The sequence below is a fragment of the Emys orbicularis genome, chromosome 7, assembly GCF_028017835.1.
Source record: "Emys orbicularis isolate rEmyOrb1 chromosome 7, rEmyOrb1.hap1, whole genome shotgun sequence".
In the NCBI taxonomy this organism is placed as follows: Eukaryota; Metazoa; Chordata; order Testudines; family Emydidae; genus Emys; species Emys orbicularis.
In genome coordinates, this window is record NC_088689.1 from 109,896,777 (window position 1) to 109,923,666 (window position 26,890).

At 46.2% G+C, this 26,890-nt stretch overlaps 1 protein-coding gene across 1 annotated transcript; it reads right to left on the minus strand.

Annotated features, from left to right (window-relative positions):
• Nucleotides 1-7,730: 7,730 nt before the first annotated feature.
• Nucleotides 7,731-10,166, minus strand: LOC135881604 (uncharacterized). Its single transcript, XM_065408260.1, has 2 exons — nt 10,139-10,166; nt 7,731-8,386 (listed from the first exon to the last, which is right to left on the minus strand). The coding sequence occupies exons 1-2, from the start codon at nt 10,164-10,166 to the stop codon at nt 7,731-7,733; spliced, it is 684 nt and encodes a 227-aa protein (XP_065264332.1).
• Nucleotides 10,167-26,890: the final 16,724 nt, after the last annotated feature.

Below are 26,890 nucleotides of genomic sequence, written 5' to 3' on the forward strand. Positions count from 1 at the left end.
ATAGAACTGGAGGAGACCTCGAGAGGTCATCTAGTCCAGTACCCTGCAGGTGTGGGGCCATCTGGTTTTCATGAATCTGACCTTTGCCTGTCAAGATGAATTCACAGGGGAATTCAAGAGCCCTGAAGTCATGCTGTGTATGACCATACGTCACAGCTAGAGTGGATTTGCCAAAGCTTCATGAATATATAAATAAATCCCTCTCCACTCAGATCCAATCCAAATGCAGCTAAGATCATCTACTTGCTCTGTAGATGATCTTTGACCATGTCACCCCTTCGAGACCCCGTTCTCCACTGCACCCAACACAAGGGCCTTTCAAGGGCCTTCAAAACTCAGCTCCACAATACTTGCTTGGGGTCTTATTGCAGTTCTTCCTCCACATTACCACCATGCCGGCCTCCTTTGTCCTCTGGCACAGGTTTGTCCTCTGGCACTGCAAGGGCGTTTGCATCTTCCTCCATCTCTCCCCTTACGCTTGAATGCCACTGCCTGGTCCCATGTCAAATCCCTTCTCCAGACTCGCCTCTACTGTAGCGTCAACAGTACATTAATGACGAGACAGGTGGCCTGCTGGACACTGATACGAAAACCAATCCGATCCAACTGCAGTGAGGCAGGTAACTGGCCTGTGTCACCACGTATTCCTGTTATAGTCACACCCTTCTTCCCACCCCCTACCTCTGCTGTGCAACTGGAGCCCACTCTCCCCCACACCCCAGAGTCCTGATTGGCTAGGACCTGGCAGGAAATCCCACCCTTACTTGCCCGCTCTCCTCCAGGGATGCCTTTTGAGAAGGAACTGTGCAGGCTGCTGGAGGGGGCCCATGCTGCTGCCTCTGCAGGGACCCAGCCGGCTGAGAGTCCGAGCACAGGGCTAGGAGGACAGGCCCAGGGAGGAGCCTGTCTGTGTGGAGGCTGTGAGCTTGCACTTCATGTGAAGATTAGTCAGAGCTCAAGGAAAGGAGGTGCCCTGATCAGTGACTGAGGGACTGATGCTGGAGAGTGCTTGGGCTCTGTGTGCTAATAAAAGTGCCCTTTGCTGATTAAAGGGATTGTTACTAATAAAGGTGTCGGAGTGATTTCTGCCTCCCCGTAGTCTGTAGAAGGGGCCTCTATCCTAAGGCACCAGCATGGAGTGGGAGTATGGAGCTAGCCACCAGCTAGGGCAGCCCCCCATCACATGGCCTTCCTCCACCTATACGTCAGTCATATAGTCAGATCTTTGGGGAGGGAATGTATGTGTTACAGCGCCTAGCACCATGGGGCCTTGTTCCTGACTGGGGCACTCCCTGGTCGCCGCAGCGATACAAATAAATAATGTTTTCACCCCTAACCACAACAAAGCCCTCTAATTTGATTTGCTGCATAACGTCATTGAATTTTTCATTCAGCAAATGCCACTGGGCATGCTCTGGTCACAGCGCCACAACCCTTCTGTATCGAGGTGCGACGTTCCAGCGCCATGTGATGGCGAAGATGCAGCATTGTGGGGAAATGTTGCTACTGAGAGCCATGCTGCTGCAACGTTGTCCCTTGGGACGTCAGGAGAACGTTGGCAACAATATTAATGGCAGGTCAAAGGTCTCAGCCCCCTAAAGAGATGACCAATGACCTCAGATATTGGAATGGATATAAAATGCAAGAGGTCTTGATTACAACATTTATAATTAATTGCAAAAATTGACATGAAAATAAATAACGGGGAGGGTTTAAATGGAGGCAGGAAAAGCCAAGAAATTCAGAGACGAGGCTACTTTTCCATCCTTTCCTTGCCCCGCTGTGGCTAAATAATCCAGGGGGATCGTTCAATGCCAGGGGATTTTAAACCTCCCATAGGCAAAATCCTGAGATTCTTACTCCATTTTTATCTTGCCCTTTGTCAGTAACACTCTCATTTTTGCCTGAAGGACTGCCCTAGTATTTAGAATTTGCTGCCAAGTAGGCAGATGTGAGTGATTTGAAGATAAAGGGTCAGAGGCTCAAATACCCCCAGTATGCACAGAGTACATCAGGAGACGGTGTCTAAAGATGGGTTAAAACATCAAGTTGTGCCCCTCCCTATCCATGGTGCTGCTCTGTACTTCTGCCATGTGTGCTCTTAGAGTAGTCTGAGGATTGCTGTAATTACCCTGATCTAATACCACCTCCCTTCCCCTTTTCAGTAGCCACACAACTCCTGGCCACTGCACTGGCAGCAAGAAGCCTATGCAATGCAAAATCCCTGCACTGGCTGCACTCCACTGAAAGGCCATCCTCCGGCTGGGATGAGCCTCATGAGGCTTTTTACCCAGGTCTGGGGCCAAAGTACACCAGCAGTGCAACCTCAATGCACTGGAGGATCTGGTCCAAATTTCCTGCTTTCACTCAGGAATTATCTTTTTTTTTTGCCCATTTAGATTAAAGAGCTGGTGCTAAAGATTCAGTACGCCTCAACACACACAAAGTGCAGGCATATCCCTTTCATTTGGGATGTGCATATGGAACTGCGCATGCAAATGCCTCCTCATGAGCCCAGTTGGGCTGAGTGTGCAGTGTGTGTGTCTGTGTCTCTGTGTGCGCACGTGCACACATGCCTGCAACACATGAACTCATGAACAGAAGCCCCCTGAGAACTTGCCCCCTTAACGGTGTTTTAATTTGAGTTGGTGTTCTGTGTAACAATGAATACATTTTGCAGCGTAGCTGAATGTGTGCTGTCATGTCAGGGCAGCTCTGCATCAGCCACTAACATGGTGATGGCTCCTTTGAAGCAGGGAGTACTACGCCGATTCACACACACACACATCTGGCCAGCTGAGAGAGAGAGAGAGAGAGAGAGAGAGAAAGAGAGAGAGAGAGAGAGAGAGAGAGAGTGTGTGTGTGTGTGCGCGCGCGCGCGTCCCCATTGTCATGTGCCTCTCCCCTGAAATGCTCAGCCCACAAACAGGGGGGAGGGATAGCTCAGTGGTTTGAGCATTGGCCTGCTAAACCCAGGGTTGAAAGTTCAATCCTTGAGGGGGCCACTTAGGGATCTGGGGCAAAAATCAGTACTTGGTCCTGCTAGTGAAGGCAGGGGTCAGAGGACCTTTCGAGGTCCCTTCCAGCTCTACAAGATAGGTATATCTCAATAGATGTAGCAATACCCTGTGAGTACCTAATGTAGTGTAGAGAGACAAGGTGAGGAAGTAATATCTTTTATTGGACCAACTTCTGTTGGTGAGAGAGACAAGCTTTCAAGTTTACTCAGAGCTTCGTAACCAAGGATGGTCAGAAAGCTTCTTTAGGGACTAGAGAGTGATTCTGTCTTTTGTTCTCCACCAGGTAGCTGTCTCTATCCCAGGATAAAAGTTCAGCCTTTCCTCTCCAAAGAACAAAGCCTTTGTCAGATTGTAATGATTCAGAGGGCACAGCTGTTGGCCTGTCATGGACATGCACAATTAGGGGTGGAAATCGTGACTTCAATCTCTATCCACTAAGCCAATGGAATAGGTTTCCTCAGGGCCGGCTCCAGGGTTTTTGCCGCCCCGAGCGGCGCAAAAAAAAAAAAAAAAAAAAGCCACGATCGTGATCGCGATCTGCGGCGGCAATTCGGCGGGAGGTCCTTCGCTCCGAGCGGGAGTGAGGGACCATCCGCCGAATTGCTGCCGAATAGCTGGACGTGCCGCCCCTCTCCGGAGTGGCCGCCCCAAGCACCTGCTTGGCAAGCTGGTGCCTGGAGCCGGCCCTGGGTTTCCTTGCCTAGTTGCTGACTGATCCCAAATAGGAAGGCATATAGAGTTCTGTCTTGATCAACAGGAAGAGACAGAGGATGAAATTCTGGCCCATTGAAGTGAATGGCAAAACTTCCATTGATTACAATAGGGCCAGGAGAAGTTAACAGCAGAGAAACTGAGCAAGAACTTTAAGGTAGGATGAACAGCCCAATCCTATGTTTGCCCCATGTAACAACCTGCATGGCACATGGAGGGAGGAGCACAGTTTGCAGGCGTTTGGAGTAAGCACCAAAACATCGGTCTGTGTGCACATGGCTGGAATGCTAGCTGCAGTTGCAGCATCTTTGTAAATTGGCTCTTTATTAAGAGACCTGTTTAAAATTATGGGCACGGAGTCCTTTCATGTTATTACCCAGCATATGGTACACGCAACATGGTGGCAGAGGTCAGTGTAGCGAGACCCACAGCAAAGAAGATAGTGTGATTAACAGGCAAACAAAGCAGCACTTAGCAAAAGAGCAAACAGAGGGACTTAGACCACCAAAAGTGCTGGATTTCCAGACAAAAAACCTTGCACAAGCAGAGAAAAAATGAAAGTAAGAATTAAGTCTGTTTACAGAGCTGATGAAGGGGGGTGAAGATGAGAAAATAAAAGTAAAGCTTCTTTAATTTCTCATTGGGGAGAAAACACGGTTGCCAGAACTAATTCTTGAAACACTAGAGCAGCTAACCAAGGTGTTTGATGAGTACTGTGACCCCAGATAGAATGAGACTGTAGAGAATTACCATTTCTTTATCTGAAACAAAGAAACAGAAGAGAGAATAGATACTTATGTTACAGAGCTGAGAACTCTGGCATCCACATGTAACTTTGGAGACATAAAAGTCACCAGTTAGAGACAGAATCATTTGTGGCACAAGCTATTCCAGTTTACAGGAGAGAATGTTGGGAATAACAGTTCTAACCCTAGAGAAATGTCCAGGGTTAAATAATCAGTGGAAAACATTTCATTTGATCAGGGAAAAGTAGCTGGAACTATCGAATCTAGGTGGGCAAACAGGATAGCTTAGTATTGGGGCACCTTCTAATCTTTAACATTTATCCTGTGATGTAGGGCAGTGCTTTCATCTCAATTGACAGATGGGAAACTGAGGCACAAAGAGGCTAAGTGGCTTGCCCAGGATCACATGGTAAGTGTGGCAAAACAGGAACTTGAATCTAGCTCTCACAAATCCTATACTAGTTCCCTAGCCATAGGAGCATCTTTCTTCATTCACTAGTGGGGTCCCAAAACAAGCAACCACATGAGGCATAAAAGTGGATGGCACTCACAGATATCAGTGTACTTGGAGTCATCGGCTTTTCAGCTGGAAAAGCCACTAATCCTGTTCCTTTTCATTTAAGAGAGCTACTGCCCATCTTCGGAATCTATATTTCTAACCACAGAGAGGCAGAGTTTCTTGCATGTGAATAATACTAATAATATAAGCCTATTTAATGCATCTAGGAGTAGATGGGCTTGCCCTGGTTTACTGTAGAAAAATAAAACCCTAAAGATTTCAATTTGTCAGTGGACTCTCCTTCACCCACAGTTACTCTCCCCCATTAGAGACTGGGCAGCTCGGGGTGGGTAGAAACAGGAGATGGGTTTTTTTGCTTTTTTTTAATCTCCAGGTTAGCTGTGTGAACCTGGCTCAGGTTGTTTTTGACTAAAGACCAGTTTCAAACTGATGGCTTTTTGATAGGTTTTGAACCTGAGGTGGTGCATTCAGTTCCCAGCGGACAGGTGCCCAAGCTGCCAAAAATCTCCACAGAAGGGCCAGTTAGTGCAGGGGAATCTCACTAGAGAGGCCAAGGACTGTATCCCAGAGACTGAACTTCCCTCTGGAACAAGGGTGATGTTTGCTTGCAGAAGGACTTGGGAGCTGGGAGAGGGAAGCCTGCCTTGCAGAAGCCTTTGTCGGACTTCTTCAGCAGATAAAGAGAGGTTTGCAGTCCACAGCTGTCCAACTGGTAATTTTAACAAGTGCTAAGTTCACTAAAAACAATTACCAAACCCTCCCCCCCAAGCCCAGAAAAAACAACAACCACTCTTCCCCACCTCTGACCCTGTGTTGGGGCACTATACTCCAATCTCAATTAAGACCCCATTAACTAAACTGCATGTCTGGCCCTAGTCATTTACAGCTATTCTTGTTGACAATAGCACTGATTAAAGATTATATTAATGGGCTGGGTTGATCTCTTGTGCTTCTAACCTTGGGTTAGTGGGAAAACGGTGCTTTGGGACTATTACTGGTTTCTTGCCCCCCTGCCTACATGGTGCATTTCACAGAGTGCTCTGTTTGCCATAAAGAAAGGGTTTCAGAGTAGCAGCCATGTTAGTCTGTATCCGCAAAAAGAACAGGAGTACTTGTGGCACCTTAGAGACTAACACATTTATTTGAGTATAAGCTTTCGTGGGCTACAGCCCACTTCTTCAGATGCCAAAGAAAGGGGTTTGCCATCATAAGATAGAACTGGAAGGTGGAGGTGGGAGAAGACAGAGAGAAATTGAGCCTCCTATTGGCAAGAAGTAGATACCGGGAACCCAGCTGGAAGGAGTGTAATTTGTACCCAAAATGACATTAGCTGTACCAGATGTGGGTAAAATAACAGCATGGAAGGTTCATCCCTCTTGTGTAGACATAGATCCAGGCAGCGGATGACATGAATGATTGGCTCCCATTCAGGTTTGAATTCAACTTCATTATATAACTAATCAGCTAATAGAAATGAAGTGGATTCACATGTGTGTGTTTGCTTTGTAGCTTGTGGCTCTGTGCCAATAAGAAAGTGTGGGTATTGATTTGATTATCCTGTTTGCCCACCTAGATTTGATAGTTCCAGCTGCTTTTCCTGGATCAAATGAAATGTTTTCCACTGATTAATTAATTGTAATTTGTTTTCTCTTCAAGTGCAAGATTTGATTTTTATTGATAACAAAATATCCATATTCGTGATCTGGTACAATTAACAGTCTCTGTTACCACTAAAAGCTAAACCCCTCCTGTTTTAATAAAAATATACCCAGGGACTGGAATCTCTGCTTCCTTATTAAACTGCCTACACAGCTTCAGAAATGAAAAAGACCCAACTGCCATAAATTACTGCTACAGTCTTTGTGGAATTCAGTACCCTATGCTGTAGTGCTTCTAGTCTTCCTTAAGGACTTCCTTACCACATACTTGCTTTCAACCCCTCCAAGAGCCCTTTCTAGATTAAAATCTCCCACAGCTACTGCTGTGCTACCTATAAAGAGAAAGCGATGTGTAACACAAAACTCATTCCCCAGAGTCCCCCAGTTACAAATCGTTGGTTCCTATTTATGGAGAACCACTTTGCTCTGTTACACCCAAATGGAGATATATCTCTCTGCAGCAAAAGACAACAGAGTGGAGCTAATTTGGAAAGCAGACTGTACTTAAAAAGAGTGCCAGAGTTTTTATTCCTCTTCAGTAGTAGACACTGGATTTATTTTGATTAGTGTCACAAAAGTATTCATTGTCAGCCTGGCTCATTTTCAAAGCTGTGTCCAGTCCATGATTCAGACCAGAGAAATATGGGTAGTAAAATACCAGACTAACGATATCTAGTGTAATGCTTCTCAAAATTCCCATTGACACAATTAATATTAATGCCAGTTTAGCAAGGCCATGGGTGGCGGGTATAACAGGCCAGGGAAGGCTAAGTCTTTCCTGGCGCAGCCACTGCCAACCTGCCGCCGGACACCTAGGTGTGGTGGCCCTGCCTCTTCCCCTCCCTGCTCCACTCCTTCCCCAAGGCCCCTACACTGCCTGCTGCTGCCTGGTAAGTCTTCCTCCACTACAGCTACTCCTCTCTTGAGGTCCCCGCCACTTGCCGCATCCCTCCTCTGTGGGGTGGGGGAATGAGGAGGGATGCGACGAGCCAGCAGCGGGTGGTGAGGTGAAGAGGCGAGCGGCAGGCGGGGGAGTGAGGAGAGACCCGGAGAGCCAGCAGCAGGCATGGGGATCTCACTGCGGGTGTGGGGGGGTGTCTGGCAGGGGAGTGAGGAGGCGAGTGGCGGGCAGGCACAGGGGCGAGGTGGCAAGCAGCAGGCGTGCGAGGGTCTCGCTGTCGGCGGGGGGGTCGGGCAGGGGAGTGAGGAGGCAAGTGGCGGGCAGGTGCAGGGGTGAGGAGGCAAGCAGCAGGCGTGTGGGGATCTCACTGTGGGTGGGGGGGTGTCTGGCAGGAGAATGAGGAGGAGAGTGGCTGACAGGCAGGCACAGGGGTGAGGAGGCGAGCGGCAGGTGTGTGGGGGTCTCGTTGCAGGCGGGGGGGTCTGGCAGGGGAGTGAGGAGGCGAGTGGTGGGCAGGCACAGGGGCGAGGAGGCGAGCGGCAGGCGTGTGGGGGTCTCGTTGCGGGCGGGGGGGTCTGGCAGGGGAGTGAGGAGGTGAGTGGTGGGCAGGCACAGGGGCGAGGAGGTGAGCGGCAGGCGTGTGGGGGTCTCGCTGTGGGCGGAGGGGTCTGGCAGGGGAGTGAGGAGGCAAGTGGCGGTCAGGTGCAGGGGTGAGGAGGCAATCAGCAGGCTGGTGCAGGGGTCTTGCTGCAGGCCGGGGAAGTGAGGAGGCCGGCAGGCGAGGTGGTGAGGTGATGAGCAGCGGGGGTCTTGCTGCGGGTGGGGGGGATCTGGCAAGGGGGTGCGGAGGTGAGCAGCAAGCAAAGGGGTCTCATGGTGGGCAGGGGGGTCTGGTGAGGGAGTGAGGAGGGATGTGGTGAATGACAGGCGGGGGGGCCGAGCTGGGGTGGGGCCTGGGGCAGGGCGGGGGTGGAGTGTGGGTGGGGCTGAGGGTGGAAGAGGTGAAACAGGGAGCTAGCCTCCTCCAGGGGAGGCTTCACCATGAGCAAGGCCATGTGTACTGGGAACGAATTTACAGTGCCAGCAACTGACCTTAGCTTCATACTGCTGCTTCACAAGGGAAACTATAGGATGGGAGGAATCCTGGGTGCTCAGCTCTGCCTGTCCCTGAGTCAGCAAATGTACCCGCATATGGTCATTTCCCACCACAACTTGCTACTTTTTCTTTATAAAACCTAGAAAGAGAATAATAACAAAACTTAGATCTAGCACTGTGCTTTTTATCTGTAGAGCTCAAGTTGCTTTACAAAGGAAAGTCAGTTATTATCCCCAGTTTACAGATGGGGAAACTGAGGCACAGAGACGGGAAGTGATTTGCCTAGCATCACACAGCAGATCAGTAGCAGCACCAGAACAGAGGCCTTTTGATTCACAGTCCAGTGCCCTAGCCACTAGACCACATTACCTTACAGATCTGTCTTGGGTTGCTGGTTGCAAACAGGGCACCACCCATCAGGTTAAAGATGCAAGAGATATCGGTTCTCCCACCCTCTGACACACAAACACATCTGATTTATCCATCTCCTGAGCCATCCAGATCTTTGCAGGCCTCCCTGTAACTTCCCTAAGGAAATGGGAAATCTTTGGTCCAGATGTGGTATAAACCCACTCTCATTTCTACAGCAGTTTCCCAACAGGGGCTGTACTTTCAATTCAGTCTCACTGAAACGCTGCACTGGTGGAAGGCATAGGCAGATGCAGCACCAGAATTGAATTTGGTTGTATAGACTTAGGGACACCCCCAACATGCTTTATGTGGCCATGATGACTTAGACCCTGTCACTGCAGTGGAGGTAAATACAGCTGCTCAGAAATAGCTCACATATGGCCATGGATGTTGTTAGACTCTTTCACTGAAATAGAGAATGCTGGCCACAGTACTGGGATTCTCGCTTTACCTGGGATTTTTACATTGCCCCTGGACATCCATTGCAACTCACGGGCAGGAGGGACCTCACCTCCTCTGAGGGAAAGTTCTTCTGGTAACAACCCACCATGCTATTGTGTCAGCACTGCACTCAGCCAAAGGGCAAGGGTGGTGAACCCACATGACTATGGGTGGCGGGTATCATAGGCTGGGGAATGCTGTGCCTTCCCAAACAGCCAGGTATGGATCCACCCACACTCCGCCCTGGTTCCCGATCTGGCTCTTCCCAGTTCCCCTGTGCCGGGGCCCTGGCTCGGGCTGGGGCTGGCACTGGGGCTGTGCATGCTGCCCACCCTCCCAGCGCTCTGGGGTTGGGACGTGCCGCCTGCCCTCCCAGCGATCCGGGGTGGGGGAGGGGGGCTGGGACCGCACTGCCCACCCGGGGCTGCGGGTGCTCTGGGGCTGGGGGCGCTAGGCTGGGGCAGGGGCCAGCGGCTGCCTTGGGAGGGCTCTGGGCTACGGTGGGGCCTTGGTGGAAAGAACGAGGCTTTGGGCAGAAGGGGTGGGGTCGGGGGCTAGCCTCCCCTAGCCGGCGGTCCACACGCCGTCCATGCACATGACCTTCCATCTCCAGAATACCAGCATTGGCCCTCACCTTCAGGAAGTACTATTGCTGCATCCATGGGTGCAGGCGAGCAGTAGAATGAATAAGCATATTAGAAGGAGGGGTGAATAGCAGGGCAGGGAAAGAGACAGGGAGATTAATGACAGGGACACAATCAAAAACAAAAGTTAAAATGGAAATGTTAATCATTTCAAAGAGGGTCTCAGTAGAATTACTTGCTTTATGGCTCAGAATAAAAAATAGAAGAAGGGAAGAAGGAGGAGAAGTCTCAATAAGAATAATTTAGTGCCTCGTGTAATGAGCTTCCTTTCTTTTCGGTAGTTCACTGCAGTGTCTTATCACTTACCCTGTGATTGACTGAGTCCTCTCTTTTCCTGCTCCTGCTAAACGGTGATTCGCCATCTGGCAGTCATCATTTCTTTTTTATCCTATATTCTTTTGTAATTAGAAAATAAATTACTTTTTTTTTATGAAGAAGAAACATGTCTAGCATATTGCTTACAGATGACGGGCAGTGTGGGCTTGGTCTCTCTGAAATGGAAAGGAAGCCCCACCCCTCAACCCTAAATGACGTGTCAAGGAATGTGAGCCATCTTTCTTGGCTATGTGGGGAAATTGGGGGACATGAAAAACGGGGGGAGGGGGGGATGTAGAAGGGAAACAGGGAAGAGTGAGGGAGGGGGCATATGGGACAAAGACATGGGGATGTGGGAAAGTTTGTGAGAGAAGTGGGGGGGGGAGAGAAGGAGCAGGAGAGATGTATGACTTGGGATGGTCATAACAGGTAGATTGAGAATGACAGGGAAGGTGACATGGGGAAGGATGCATATGTGTGGGGAGAAGGATGTGAACAACAAGATATGCCATTGGCTGCTACTGGGGCAATTCAGACTTGGTGCAAGCAGGAACAACCCTATTGACACCTCACTGTGCCTCTCTTTCCTCTTCCACCCAATGTCTGCCCCTCGAAGCAGGGACAGTTTGTACAGTGCCTAGTGTGACGGGTCCTCAGTTTGGGTGGGCTCCTTCAGGTGCTCCTATAATTCAAATAATAAGTAATAATAATAGTAACACTGCAGTTGGTTGAATTGAGCTTGATTACACGATGGCTGAGTTCAGCTTCTATTGACTGGGAGGAGCACCTAACCTACTGTTGTTATCCTTACATGTCGTTTCCTCAGGCCTGGTACCCTCAAAATGTTCATGGCTTGAGACCGCAGTTGAAATGCACCCTGAGTAACTCCCAGAAGGAATTGCTCCAAGATATTGTTAGAGTTCACATTTATGGCATGTTGTATAATGAAAATCAAGGAAACTAGCAGAACATAATTTTTTTTTAAATTCTATTTTTAAATGTTCAGGATGGATCAATCTATTTTTAATTGTCACCACAGTTTTCCCACTTCAGGGAAAATAGAAACAGCTTTTTGCTGCAACATGATGAACTTCTTGGGATAAATTCACAGTTTTGATCAGATGAGCCAGGGGCATTTCACGAATTTTGTATTTTTGCCTCAAAAGGCCAAATTTTCTAAAGAAAATAGCAAAATTTCAGAGTAGACCTAACCTGGTACACCGCTACAGAGTTTAATGATACAGATTGTGGAAGAATCCATTTTTTTCAACTGGAGTTTTAAGAATGGAAAAATGCTTTGTTTTTTTTTAAATGCACATTATTGGAACGACCCATGGGGGAGGAATGTAATCTGTCATGAGACCCATCCCAGGTGTGCTCACACTGTGCTGTTTATGGGACAGAAAACATTCTTCAGTAAAAGAATCAGAATTCAGTCCAGGCAATTAACCCGAACATTTGCGCTTCTGGTGGTGCCAGATGCAGAAAGGAAAGATACACTCAGGTGCATCTAGCTACTTGACTAGAATACGGTATGCGATTCAGTTGTGTGAAAAACACCCAGTGGTTCCCTATGTATGTAGCTGACGATCCCAGCAGCCTAACTTCTCCTACTTCCTGGGGAGAGTTTCTTGCTCTATTTCCTTTCCCTAAGTCACAACTAATTCTTGCTACATAGACAATCTTAATAACCGACCTGTACTCCAATCTCCTTCTTCATTGCCCTCAGCAATGTGTGTGGTAGAAGCCAAAAAAGGACTGACAAGTCAGTCTGCGTTTGGTTCTCAGTTTGCACCAATCAGCTTTGAGCCTGAACTTCCAAAAACAGAACCAGGAACTTAACAACAAAGTTAAATATATATACTGTACAGACTGTGTGTGTGTGTATGTGTGTGTGTGTGTGTGTGTGTGTGTGTGTGTGTGTGTGTGTGTGTGGCACCTGAAGGTATGGAGGGTAGGAAGCTCGCTACTACCATCTGTTGGTGAACAGGGGATCTTTGTCACATTTGGTGAACTGGGGGAACAGAGTTTCATTTGCACAAGTTTTCTACCCAGAATTCCTCCAAGTGATGCTTTGGGGAGTCACCAGAACTATATACAAACTCCAAATTGGAGGGGTAGTAGGAATGAAGTGAAATAGATATGGGGCAAGGAGTCTGTTGTGGCCCCAGTGCCAAGAGTGCAATATATCACTGATCTCCATTAACGACTTTGCAAAAAGATGTGATGGAAGTGGCTACATGGTGAGGCAGCGCAGAGGTCAGCAATAGAGCTGAGTGTGGTGTACCCAGCACCAGTTGAGCTGAATAAAGTGGTGAGACAGATTAGGACAGGCCTGCCCGAGTGCACCTCAGGATTCTGCGATGCTACCCACTGATCCCCAAACTGTGCGTGGGGTGTAGTGGAGGGAGAAGGGGGGAAGTGATATGTTAAAGGGACACTTGTTGGAACAACTTCCAGATGTTCACACTGGATGGGGGTGGGGAGCTGAATTAATAGACAAAGATACCACAGGGATATATTTTTATAGAAATTTTTGTTTTGTATTTATAAGGGGGATGTGTATAAAACAAATGTGTGTGTGTGTGTGTGTCTATGTGCGTGTGTTTGAGAAGGAGACATATTCTGAAAGCCCTTAGATCAAGCCAGCCAAGGACAAAGAATGAGGGAGCTGTGAGAGGCAGAGGCTGTACTTTTCACTGATCTAATAAGGATGGAATTAGAGATGAGAGAATCAGTCCTCACTTTCCCTCATTCTCTAAACAGTATACTGTGTTGCTGTAGCAAGAAGCATCTGAAAGAGACCGAAGGAATATGAGTAACTGGAAAACACCTAATTATAGCGATCACCACTTTTAGACAAAACAACATCCTGCAAAACGAATAAACCTTCTTGGGACTAGTTTTATCAATGAAGCATGACCATATGAAACACCAGTAAAGGAGTGTTATAAGGCAGGCATCAAGGTCTCAGACCATTTCATGTAACTCATGTAGCACTGCTCCCTTTGTCTTCTCAGGTGTGCAAGATAATCCAGGGGTGGGGCGGGGGAATAATTAGTTAATAAGACTCCTTCCCATTCTTACTCTTCATTACCATCTTGGCCAGAAGTGCTTACCTAGTGTGCGCAACACACACACAAACACATCATGTGCACAAATACCGCCCCCCTCCCCCCACAGCCTTCTTGCACTTCAGAAAGAACCTTACCCTGTTTACTCAGGTCCCTTCCCACCCTTACAACTCGTCCAGGAGTGTTTGGGAGACACTGCCATACTCCTTTGGGTTCGCTACTTCTGTCAAGGATACTACAGAAAGCTGGTTCAGTCTTTTGTCAAAAACAACCAGGTGGGGTGCGGTGGAATACAGCACAAGTCACATCACTGCATTCCCATTCTCTATTATGGCTTTTCCAGTACTGCTCTCCGTTGCTGATCCTGGGTTGTATGGGCATCTGTAGTCTAAAATATTAGCTTTAATAATAATAATACAATAATGCTTTTTAGGCAGTACTCGTCATCCAAAGATCTCAAAACTGGGTAAGTATCATGACCCCTATTTTGCAGATGGAGAAACTGAGCCACAGGGAGATAACATCACTTATCCAAAGTCCCAAAAATTCTTATTATTATTATGGTGATTCTTAGTCTTCGGGTAGCATGGAAATCATAGAAATGTGGGATTGGAAGGGCCAGTGATCACTATAATTCTGCTCCGAGGCAGAATTAAGTATCCCTAGACCATCCCTGACAGATGTCTGTCTAGTTCTTAAAAAGCTCCAATGATGGGGATTCTACAACCTCCTTAGGCAAAGTGCTTAACTACCCGTACAGTTAGAAAGTTTTTCCTGATGTCTTACCCAAATCTCCCTTGCTGCAAACTAAGCCAATTACTTCTTGTTCTACCACTGGTGAACATGGAGAACAATCATCACCATCCTATTTATAACAACCTTCTACATATTTGAAGATGTTATCATGTTCCCCTCTCTGCCTTCTCTTCTCAAGTTATGGCCCAGGGCCCCATTACACTGGGTGCTGTACTAAGAGAGGCAGAACCAGGGATAGAACCCAGGAGTCCTGTTTCTTCACTTTTCAAGAACATTGTTTATATTACACATTTTTTTTAAAGGCATTTGATTGACAGCCCTGACGTTTGAAGTCCTCTGGGTAGTCACTCAACAAATAGAACAGTGCAAGTTTCCCACAGAGGGTATGTCTACACTGCAAAAACAGACTGACGGCAGTGAGTCCCAGAGCCTGGGTCAACTGATTAGGGCTTGCATTATGGGGTTAAAAATAGCAGTGTGCATGTTTGGTCTTGGGCTGGAGACTGAGTTCTGAAGCCCAGCAATGGAGCCCTGGCTCCAGCCCTCGAGCCTGAGTCAGATGACTTTTTTTGCCATATAGACACACTGATATGGACCTAATAGTGTGTCTGAAGCCTGACCTCTAGGGGTGAAACAGGCACCAAAAATAGTGGGTGCTCATCACCCAACAGCAGCCCCATGGCTCGGCTCAGCACCCCTCCCTCCCCACCAGTGCCTCCCACCCACCGGTGATCAGCTTTTCATCGCCATACAGGAGGCGTGGGGAGGGGCAGGGGAGAAGTGGGGGCAAAAAGAGGCAGGGGAGGGTGGAACGGGGTGGGAAGAGGCTGGACAGGGGTGGGGGTTTAGGGGAAGGGGTGGAGTGGGGGTGGGGCCTGGGGTGGAATGTGGATTGAGCACCCTCCCGGAACACAGGAAGTCGGCACCTCTGGCCTGGTGAAATATGAAAGCACAGTTCAGTGTCCATGCCTGTTCAGTCCTTGGCTTCTGCACTGACACCGTCAACAAAAGAATCCATTATAGACACTCGTGATGGCAGGTTTTGTGATGTTTACATTTTCCCCTTAGGAATTGTCCTCAAACCCCAACTCCTTTAAAATAAGACACCGTACAGTAATGGCTCTCAGCCACTTCCATAATGATGCCTGATTCACACAGCTGACCTAGGGTCCATACCTAATTAGTAATAACCTGAGCCATTTCTCCTGACTGGAGTGAGGCAAATAATTCACAATTAATAATTTATTGGATGAATGTTGCCTCTTTTACTGTTTGTGAATTATTCCTGGGCAGATTGTAGATTCTTCTCAAACTAATTGGTTATTTGAAATCATTTGCTGATGCAAGCAGTAGTTTTGGGTCTGTAACTCTTTCTCAGGAGCAGTCCATTGTGAGCATTCAGAATTCAAGGTGTTTTGGTTGGTTTTTATTGAACACATCCGTCAAATGGCATGTTTCTCTCCTCCTCGTAGGATGTATATATTTTAAGTGCAATTACTTTATCTTTTCAGTGCAATTACTGAATTTATTAATTCAAAATTCCCTTTCCACACATTCAAATGTGATGTTTCCATGAACCTTCTTCTTGGTGAATATGCTTAGTAGGATATTCATGGAAAACAGACTCAAAAGGGGTTCAAAGTCAATGAAAACAAATCCATTTCAAAATTCAAATGAGCATGGAATAATTGTGTGTGTGTGTGCAAAATTTGCCCATTTCTACTCCTATCCTCGTGTTATTTTAAAAGGAATGAAAATGTTGCAATGTGTATAGATGAGCCTCGTGTGGTGTAAATGGGAGGCAGCTGCGCCAAAATCCATGGAGCTGTGCCCATTTCCAGCAGGCAACAGTCTGGCACAGAGAGGTTCATTTAGATCCATATTGTGAGCCCATTTCTCACATTGGTGAGCACTTTCTCACATGAGCAGCCCCAGTTACTTAAGTGTAAAGTTGCAAAATGATGATCCCAGTTGAAAACTAAGCAGGAAATCACACGCTGAGACAAACACAACCCCATTGTAACTCCACTTGCATCAGTGACTCTAGTCTAGGGTAGCCTACTGTATCAAATTACAGGGTATGTGTGTGTGATGGCCACCATCTTGGCTAAGGTACTGGGGACGGTACCAGGGACCCACAGAGTTACAAGCCTGAGTTGCAACACCTTTAGCTAAAAGTCTGTAACAGAGTCACCCCCTGTGTAGACTGGGCACAGAGAGGCTCTGTCACACACTCACCAGTGAGTTACGTATGCATGTGTGTGCCAATCAACACAGTATTGTTTATGGCTCTAAGGACTTCAGTGGAGCTGCACCAGGAATGAATTCAGCTCATACTTGCCTTTGGTAGCAGGACCATGAAGGCATAGGTTACTTATGCAGTAACAACCACAATGGACAGGAAGCAGCAAAGAAGATTCACAGAAAAAGAGCCTGATAATGAAAAACAGGGATCCGGCCCTGGTGTGGCGCCTCCAGATAAGTAGTTTAATTGCCAACCCGGAGTGCTGGAGGGAGGGGAAATCTAAGCTAAATTAAAAGATTAAAAAGATATTTTTTCATCAAGTGGCAAAATAGATGGAATGGATGAGTCTGCCCAGGAGAAAATGAGCAGAAAAGAACTGTGAATGTTGTGAAAATACATCCATTAGGCCTGCCTTATCGAAACGTGCCTTTGCCAATGCATCCAGCCCTGTATTTCCATGGCAACAGGGCCTTGTCAACAGAGAAGAAAGTGTTTTTATCAGGGATGGGCCCAAACACGTAAAAGCCATTTCGATTTGGGGGCAGAGTGATCTTCTCTAATCAATACTGCACACATAATAATTACACTCGCCACTTTTTTCATAAATCTTCACTTTTTTCTTTCATTTCCTGCAGCTTGACATCACAGTGAACTGTAGCCAGGTTTAAATTTCCTGCTCCTTTTTATCCCCCACCTTGTCTCTATCTGCAACACACAGGTGCTTCGTGCAGTGGTATTACTATTTGTAACTCATTCAGTTTATAATGTCCTAACAGGTGGGATTAGCCTGAGTTGAAACACTTGCTGGTCTTCGAGGAATCATCCAGTAAGCCTTTCCACAAAGATACCATCCGAAATGCTGGTCCTGGAGGATCTAGAGTCTCTGTCTCTTGGATATATTTTCTATGAGATGTTAAGACCAAGCTTCTAACAAATCTTGGTTCTAAAAGAACTTATGGGACTTTTTGTGAGAGTTACGGTGTTAATTCTGCTGTCCTGGTCATATCAGGTGGAGCATCCTGCCTCCCTAAACTCCTCCTGCAGTTCCAGTTAGATATCTCCTTCTTGGCTTCCTGTCTTAAACTGATGTGTGGCATTGCAGTTTGATAAACAACTACTGGGTTCCCACTAGAAGCTGCTGCATTTCAGTGGTTGCTCAAAGAGTGGGTGAGTGGGTGTATGTGTAGAGAGACAATGTAAGAGATTTAGACATTGATCTCGATTTTCCATTAAAATTAGAGGTAACGATGTCTAAATCCCCTATATGGCTTTGAAAATCTCAACAATATTCCATAATATACTTTAGAATGAAAGTTGCTGGAGAAATGTAGAACAAATATCTTTATATTCTATTATGAAAACTAGGCTTAAAGTAATGAACTCTTTGCTGCTTTGATATCATAATGTTTTACTTTGCCATTTGTGGAAAGCTTTAAAAGCATATTTAATCTCTAAATTCCCATGGAGAAGTATGATTTTATGAGCATAAGCAAAATCAGTTCTGCATTTGCCCTTTTTAGATATTATAAATAGAGGAGGCAGAAGGAAACTATTTTTTCTCGCTGCATGATGTTGTGTTTGAAAGGTACGTGAGGGTCAGAGGATGCAGAACTCGGGTGCTCACTGGTTTGTTTTTATATATTCAGTCAAGTGTTTGGCACCTAAATTAATTTCCTGGAATTGTAACTGAATGAGGGGCTTAGATCACTTGTTAGCTTTTCAGCATTCAGTACCATAGTAGAGGAAGGGAGCTAAAGGCGATATTAGCATTAGTATCATTTTAACATAAGTTAATGACGTACATTTAGATGGTGCCTTTCATTAAGAAAAATCAAAAAGGTGTTTACAAACTGATTTACCAACTTTGGGCCTGATTCACCCCCACTTACACTGGTTTTATTTCAGCGTAAGATGTTTGACTTCTGTGTAGTTAGTCTTGATCTATTGAAATGAAAGACCAGAACCAGGCTCTGTACTTACAGCACAGACTTCATCCACCTAGGATGGAATGCAGCAACTCTGGAATAGTGAATGATGATATTACACAACTGTTTAGGACAGGATGTAAATTAGAGCCCATCTGTGACATCTGTCTATATATCATCGGTCTCTATATCTGCACAGGAGGGGGAAGGATAGCTTAGTGGTTTGAGCATTGGCCTGCTAAACCCAGGGTTGTCAGCTCAATCCTTGAGGGGGCCATCTAGGGCAAAAATCTGTCTGGGGATTGGTCCTGCTTTGAGCAGGAGGTTGGACTACATGACCTCCTGAGGTCCCTTCCAACTCTGATATTCTAATAAGCTATCAGCCTGGCTGCCTATCACTTGCCATAGGTAGCTCCCTTTGATATAAGTGGGGCAGACATACTATCTTGATAGTGTCCAAGCTGTGCAGGATTGGGCTGATTTACTACTTGGATGGGAGACTTTCAAGAAAGTCAAAGTGTTACTGCTATTTTGATTCTTCCAGAGATAGGTTCAGCTTGAGTACTGGGAGAAGGAAGGTTTAGGTCATTCCTTATTTTATCAGAATTCAATTGTTCTCAGTGCAGAGACATACCCCTTTGTCTTGAGTGCTCTTTCTATATCTCTGTCTGGTACAATGAAGCCCACACTAAGAGATTTGACATTCTCCTAAGCATTTTGGGAACACCTGATGTTCTCTAACCACTGGCAAAATAATTAAGAAAGTGGGTCATGGGCTAGGAAAAAAAGAGGCTACCAGTATTTCTGGAGTGGATTCCACAGGAACTACTCTCTTGAGTTGGTGACCAGACTCCTTCCCCTACAAAATGAGCTGAGCCTACTGGAACCTGTTCAGGTGCAATCATAGCCTCTGCGTGATCATATGACAGAGGGGACTATTTTCTGATTGGCTTCTCATTTATTTGAATGGGAAAGGTGGGTGGAGTGTGAACATTCAGCCAGAGTGCCTTTCCTCCTTGATTTGCCCTCCTTTCTTTCCCCTGGTTTCTCTTTCCATTCTGTCTCTTTCTGTCTTCTTCTCTACTAGAGCAGCACCATAAATGAATGTCGGATTCAGTGACAGGACATGCAGAGAGGTAGAAGTGACTAACCTAACAAGACCCTCTCTTGCAGATAGTAATAACAGTTGAAATAATGGAATGAATGAAGAAGAGATATTAGGGAGGTTATCTCAGGTGCTTGCTCCCCAGTTAAACCTGGATTCAGAAGCTATGCTAGGACTGAGCCTTCACACTGATGGAGCCTGGCTGAGGCTGACAATTTCAGCCCAGCTGCCAAATAAAGGATCCAAGACTTGATGCTGACACACCGATCTCCTGCCTGGTTGAACAAGGCCCATCACAAATTCTGTTCCCACCTCTGACTTCTCCTTCAGGAGCATCATTAGCTATGGGGCAAGGGGGACAGTTACCCCCAGAGCGTGGTTTGCTCCTCCCCCTCCCCCTCCCCAGACTTTTCATAGGGCTATATACTCCATTATGTCTTTCACTTTTTGCTGCCATTCCCCAACCCCGACCCCCGCCTTTGTAGAATATAATATAATCATATATAATGTTCTATATGCTGACACAACTTTGCCCTCCCCACCCCCTGCTCCGGGGGAGGTTTTTGTCTGCCTTTAGGGTTTTTGGTTGAGCAGGAATATTAATTAGCTGCTATGCATATGCTCGGTTATTAGTACAAAGATTAAAGGCAACCTTGCCCACTAGACTACTGATTACAAAGAGCAGATGCTGATCCTGGGTATGGCAGAAATAGGTGGGCATGCAGTAAATCTGCTCCTTGGAGAAGTGAACTGGGAACCAGGACTCCTGGGTTCTATTTCTGCCATCGATTCACAGTGCAACTTGGAGAAAGTCACTTAACCTGTCTGTGCCTTGGTCCTAAGGATGAGAACCTCTCAGGAGTTTTTATGGGAATTAATTCATATCTGAAAAGCACTTTGGGATCCCTGAATGAAAGGAGCTAAATAAATGCAAAGTATTTTATTGTTTTATTATCTCCCCTATAGGCTAGAATGAGGACGCCTTGCTACTCACACAATTAGGTTTCTACAGCTGCAGCCTCTTAAGAAGTTAATATATGCTGCATCTTCACATCTAGGTATGGAGAGAGACCCCAGCCCTCGCACCCATCATTTACTTCTCTCCCCCCAGCCCATGCTCTCTCTTGCAAGCATTAAAGTAACTTTATCTCTTTGGCGCACACATATAAAAACTCAATGGCGGGTAGTATTATGAGGCTTATTGCTGAGTGCGTAATGACTGCATCTTTTTTGGATGAATGAATTCAGTGGGTGACAGGTATGTAATTCATGGCTTTGTAAAAAGCTTTGAGAGGAAGTGTATGAAATGTACTATATAAATGCCAATACACTGCACACTTTAAAGACTGTGGGTTGAGTCATAGTTGTTAGGGTAGGTTTGGGAGAAGGGGATCATAAATAGCAGAAGAACAGCAGGTTTCTCAGGGTAATGATGACTGGAGATTTATGCAGTGGTTGCTTAAATGTACCCACTCTATCTAGGTACTATATAGCCCTCATTACTGGAGCATCTGAGTGCCTCACAAACACTAATGAATTCATCCTCACAACGCCGCATAAGCCAGGGAAGTATATTTCCTCACTTTTACAGATGAGGAACTGAGGCAGAGAGAGTTTAAGTGACTTCTCTATTGTATGCACAGGAAGTATGTAGCGAAAAAGTATGGATTGAACCCAGAGTTCCTGAATGATGCCCCAGTACCTTAACCTAAAAACTGTCCTTTCTGTCTGCCCCCATGTGAATGGATAGAGGTATAGCATGCCATGACTTCCATTATATACTACCCAACGCAGAGAGGTGGGGATGTGGTTGTTACATGTACAAATACCCCATTATGTCAAAACAGAGTTGTTGTGGGGAACCTCTCCTCTCAAGGGTTAAGACTTATCCAGCCTTTTCCCTTCTGGACACACAGGGTCCTAGCGGGTGCAACTCCTTTGACTTCAATGAAGTTGCACTCATGTATGCCAGTGGTTAATTTGAACCTCGGAGCCATAGGACTGAATGGACTAGCTTCAATGAATTTGTAAGGCTGGATTTGGCCAGTAAGGACTAATATGTCACAGGGATAATGGGAGGATATTTGCTGAGTCTGTGAATGTTCACGAGCACTGCCATTAGTTATTTTGCTATGATATTTTGGAACTTCAATAATAACATTTATTAAGCCTGGAATTTTCAAAGGTTCAGAGGGAGTTAGGCGCCAGTGGGATTTAGGTTCCTGATTCCCTTGGGCAACTTAGAAAATCCCATCCTAAATGTTCAGCACCAAACTAGCACCAGTGTTATTAAGATGACTCAATAGTCACAAAGTGCCTTCCAGAGAGAAATGTAGAACATTGGTACATTTTTGCATTGAGATGAGACTGATCCAGAAAGTTTGGAACCCGAGATAAATTTTCCCAAATGCCTTTCTGTGTGGGCATGTGGCTAGGGACATCAAATTTGGTTTGGCCCATTATAGAGATAGAAGTCTCCTGTCACACTGCTTTTAGGCTAGTGTATCTCTATTGTCTTGCTGTAGGTTTGTACATATGGAACAGCCAGCCAGCCAGTCATATGGACCTAGTTGGAGCTCTACCTAGGTGGTGCTGCATCTGCAAGGAGCCTACATCTGTTTGGCTTTGCCTTGCTCCTGAAGACAGCACAATGGAGTGCCAGTCCTGGTTTGGACCCCTGGGAGTTACTGTCATACAAATAATTAAAATAATACTTAACACAAGAGAAGGGATTCAATGGTGAGATCACGGTATGCAAATGACTGTAATAAAATCTCACGAAGTCATGTCCTGCCTTTTATACACAACTCAGCGTGTAAGAAGGACGCCTCCCTACCTCTGCAGTGTGAGTGATGGGATGGAATGGGAAGGAGCAGGATTTATTTAGTTTGTCTGAGAACTGGAGTAGGTTAGATGTTCTAACTTTTAAAGGCGCATTGAAATAATGGCTATAAACAACGTACAGTCTAGAAACTAATTAAACAAAGAATCTAAATCACAGCAGAGTGAGTGAGAGTTTGGAGCTTTTACTTGTGATGGCTCTTGGTCTTTACAATAAAAGGGACAAAGCAACAAGTTGTTCTGCTTTAACACCCCCCGCCCCATTTTACCTGCAGAAACTGTGATGACCTCTGCTGCACAGGGAATGCTAATGGCAACAGAAGCGAGCAACCTACAATACTGATATGGCCCCCATTACTTTAGTATGGAGCTCCTCACAGTCTTTAATGTATTTACTCTCACCTGTGAGATAGGGCAGGGCTAGTATCCCATTTTACAGATGGAACTGAAGTACAGAGTGACTGGGCCACCCTTTCTCTCCTAGCTGTCTAGATAGCTAGTCAATTGAAAATGTCAAGCAGTTTCCCAAGAGCTCTCCTCACCTGGGAAGAGGAATGCAGAGAGCTGAGCTGCAGTCAGAGGTAGAAGGCAACGTGAACTAATGGCTAGAGTAGGGAAAGAGCATTTGGACACTTGAGGTCTCTTCCTTGCTTTCTCACTGTGATCCAGATTCAGCGGAGATTGCTTAAGCACTTGCCTGCTTTTAAGCATGTGCTTAAAGTTAGGCATGTGCTTATGGACCTTGCTTCATCAGTGCCTGTGTGACCTCAGGCACATCACTTAACCTCTATGTGCCTCAGTTTCCTCAATCTGTAAGGTTGGGGTGATGACACTGACTTACCTCATTGTGAGGTCGTATGAGTTCTCAGATGACAGGCACTTTCTTATAGGCAGGGCTGGTATTAAGGATACCCGACAAGTCCTATTATAAGTCCCTGTTTTCTCTTGCTTACAACTTTGCCAAACTTTAACATTTAGGGCTGAAATTTTCCACACCAGGTGTCTCACTCGGGCTTCTTTTTATTAATGAATTAATTATAGTTATTATTATTAGAATTTTTCAGCCAAAATAGTTTGCCTCTTTCTGAGAATGAGGCTAGGAAATAATATTTTATTTTGCTCATGTTAAAACATTCTGGCAACCTTTTCTTTGAGAAGCTCTAGCACCCCCATGCTTTGGAGCAGGAACTTAACATTGGGCAAGGCAGTGGCCTTTGCATCAGAGATGTGCCTTTTGCCACCCCAGTGAAAAGTTATACAACTTTGAAAGACAACAGGGGCAGGCTGTATGGGAGCAACTGCGTTAGCTGCTCTCCCTGTATTCAGCACAATCCAGGCCTATGAATGAGCATATTCTTTAGGGGACGAATTTTAACTTGGGCATGAATCTTTATTCTGCCCTATTCCTCCCCCTTCCCCCGACCTTTCTTTTTTTGTAATCTCATTTCCTTTTACTCCTTCTCTTCCTCTTTTTCTACTTTTTTGGGGTCTTTATCTTTCTTTTCTTTTCCTGCCCTCCCAGCTTTTCATTACTGTCATCTTTTTTCCCAGCCACTGAACCCTTGATGTTGTTCTAATTGACAGACAGGGTTTAAAAGCACATTCGAAGGCGCCTGTCTTTTTAAATAGACTCCTGTCTCATCAAAAGATGTACAGCAACATTCCATTAGAGCACATCATTTGAAAATAGATTGGGCTTTTAGCAACTGCAGTTGAATTTTTATAGTTAGGTTGTTCTGCTAGGTTCTCCTCCTCCCACTTCTCCCTCCACCCCCGTTTTTAAAAAAAGACATAAAAGAAATATTAAGGATTACTTTTGTTTGTTTGGGGTTTTCTTCTATAAACCTCCCAGGTGCTTATGCATTCAGTTCAGTTTTCACAGTTAAGGCATGGATGTTTTGAACTGAACATGATGATGCAAAATACACAAGCACTGAAAACAATGAGGTAATGATTGGGGGAAAAATTGGCCTTCCTCCCTGGCCCCTTTGCTGGTTGGCAGGAATGTCCTCGTGGACTTATAACATTTTTTTTTTAATTAGGACTAAATCATGGCTTTGCCACAGACCTGTGCAATAGGGCAGGCTGTTGCTGCACACTCCCTGAAGTGGGCCCCAAGGAGTAGACTGTGACTCAGCGTTTCCCTCTTCTCCGGGTGGAACAAACCCACTCTGCACCAGCCCTATACCTGGTGCAGTGTACTTCCCCCAGTGGCCTTGTCTAAGCATTTGGAGTCAGAGCCAAAGATCCATCATCCACTCCTTTTCTGCCCACACGTGTAGTGGGGAGACATAGGCCCTGTGGAGTCTGCTGTGTCCCCTGCACTGCTACTCATGTTTCAGGTTGCTGGCCCAGGGGATTAAGGGTGCACCTTAACCTCCCTTACTCCCCTGTGCAGGCACATAGGACAGCCATGATCTGGTCCTTCTTTATGAAACTGATACACTTAATCTCTCTATCCATTCCAAGAGCAGGGCACAGCTGCTGGCACTGCCATAATATAAAGGAGGTTCTGTTGATGTTTTCCTTCCAGCAGCTGGATCAGTGGAGATTCTGGGTCAGAAGGGATGTGGCTGGCTTCTGTTAGGTGGTTGGATAGGTGTATAGGTCGGGGAGGAGTTGAGGTTCTCATTTGCTGGGAGAGTAAGTGTTTTCGGTCAAGGGGACTAGGTGAGTTTCTGGCAGGCGGGAGAGCAGTGGGCATTTTGACTGGGCAAGTTTCTGGCAGCAGGGTGGGGGGGATCCAGTGGGTGTCTGTCTCAGGAAGGATTAACAAGGAAGATGTCTAGCAGGTGCCAGGTGGGGGTGTCATTTGGTTAGGAAGACTCGGAGGGTTTCCAGACGGTGGAGAGGAGCTGGAGCCATCAGCAGAGCCAGTCTTAGGGCCAGGCAAACTTTGCAATCACCTGGGATGCTCTTTTGCCTGTGGAATGTTGTCAGCTGCAGGGTGTGGCAGCAGCCAAGCAGCCTTGTAGTTTTTCAGCAGGAGATGTAGAAGGGAGGACAGTGTGGGAGCATCAGTGGGAGTCTTCTGGTTGGGGAGAAGTGAGGGAAGTCATTAAAGAACCAAGAGCTCCTTTCAGTAGTCCCTCCCCCCATCTTCTCCTGGGCAATTCTTATAGATATAGATATAGATATAGATATAGATATAGATATAGATATAGATATAGATATAAGTGTGTGTGTGTATATCTATATCTATAAGAATTGCCCAGGAGAAGATGGGGGGAGGGATTATATCTATAGTAGATATACACACACACACACACTTATTGAGTATTTGCATACTGTCATAGCATATTTGCATTCTGAACTTAATACAAGTTAAGGATGGAAAATCTCTCTTAGGATATCCAATCCCTTCCCTTGCAGATGTAGCCCTATCAAAAACTGTTCTATGTAATGATAATTACAGTACTCGTGAAATTGTGAGGCCCAGCTGGTACCCGTGCCATGACAAGCACTCATACTTGATAAAAGCATCAGTTTTGAAGTGCATTTGCCCACTGTTAAACAAGTAGTATTTTAGCCAGTCACAACCAAGACAACATGACAATTATCCTTCCCCAACCAGTAAAACCCTTATTGCTGCTCTAAGTGTCTAGTAACAGCTGGAGAGAGATGGCCTCAAGCTATGAAGTACGGATCTGGATCCCAACTTTCCTCCGAATTCAGAAGTGCTCAGAGCTGAGGTTTTAGTTTGGGTCCCATGACACAGATGTGATCAGACACAAAGTTGGAATTCAGATCTGAATTTTCTCCAAGTTTAGGGATGTTTACAGCAGACTTCTGGTGTGCACCCATCTCTACAAACAGGGCACTCAGACCTTCTTCTATGTGCTGGAAATCACTTGAAACTCTCCACCAAGACTCCTGCCCAGGTCCCCAAACCCACCCAGTCTCCCTCTGATTAGTTCATTTTGCAGTGCGGGTGGTCCCTGGGTTAATCCCTTATTTGTCTTTCCTCTTTCGATGCCCCCAAACACCCACATCACAATAACCCTCCCTCTGACCATGGACAGGGCTCCTCCGAGATCTGCTCCCTGTTTCCTCTGAGCTTCAGCCAGAGGGGTCAGTAGAGAGTGACACAAGGTACTCCCTCCATCCTGGGGGGCTGAGCAAGCTGCCTCTGATGCCCTCCTAGTCCCCCCTGGTTTATGGAGCTAAAGAAATCATTCCTTTTCTATATCCACCACTGATCAGTAGCTGGAATGTAATCATACCCCCCACCTCCACCCTGCTATTCATTCTAGCTCTGCTGCTATTAAGTCCAAGAAAGAGGCAGCCGCAGCACATTCCAGCCCTGGCTTGGGAAGAGCTCAATGCTCCTTTCTTGCTATCCATGTTCTGGTTTCTTGAGTAATAGCGATAATCTGTCGCTTTGTTGCATCCTCACAATAAATGACTTCTGAGATTGATTAAAACCCCTCAGCTCGGCTCCGGCTCGGCATCGATTTTAGCTGCTGCTTCTTGCTTTGTGT

What these genes read in the sequence shown, in the direction of transcription:
- LOC135881604 (XM_065408260.1), bottom strand. Translation starts at nt 10,166, where the DNA reads ATGGATGCAGCAATAGTACTTCCTGAAG. An exon ending in AGCAATAGTACTTCCTGAAG is followed by an intron (nt 8,387 to 10,138) that starts GTGAGGGCCAAT and finishes CCCCCTTGCCAG; the next exon opens with ATCCCCCCCACCCGCAGCAA.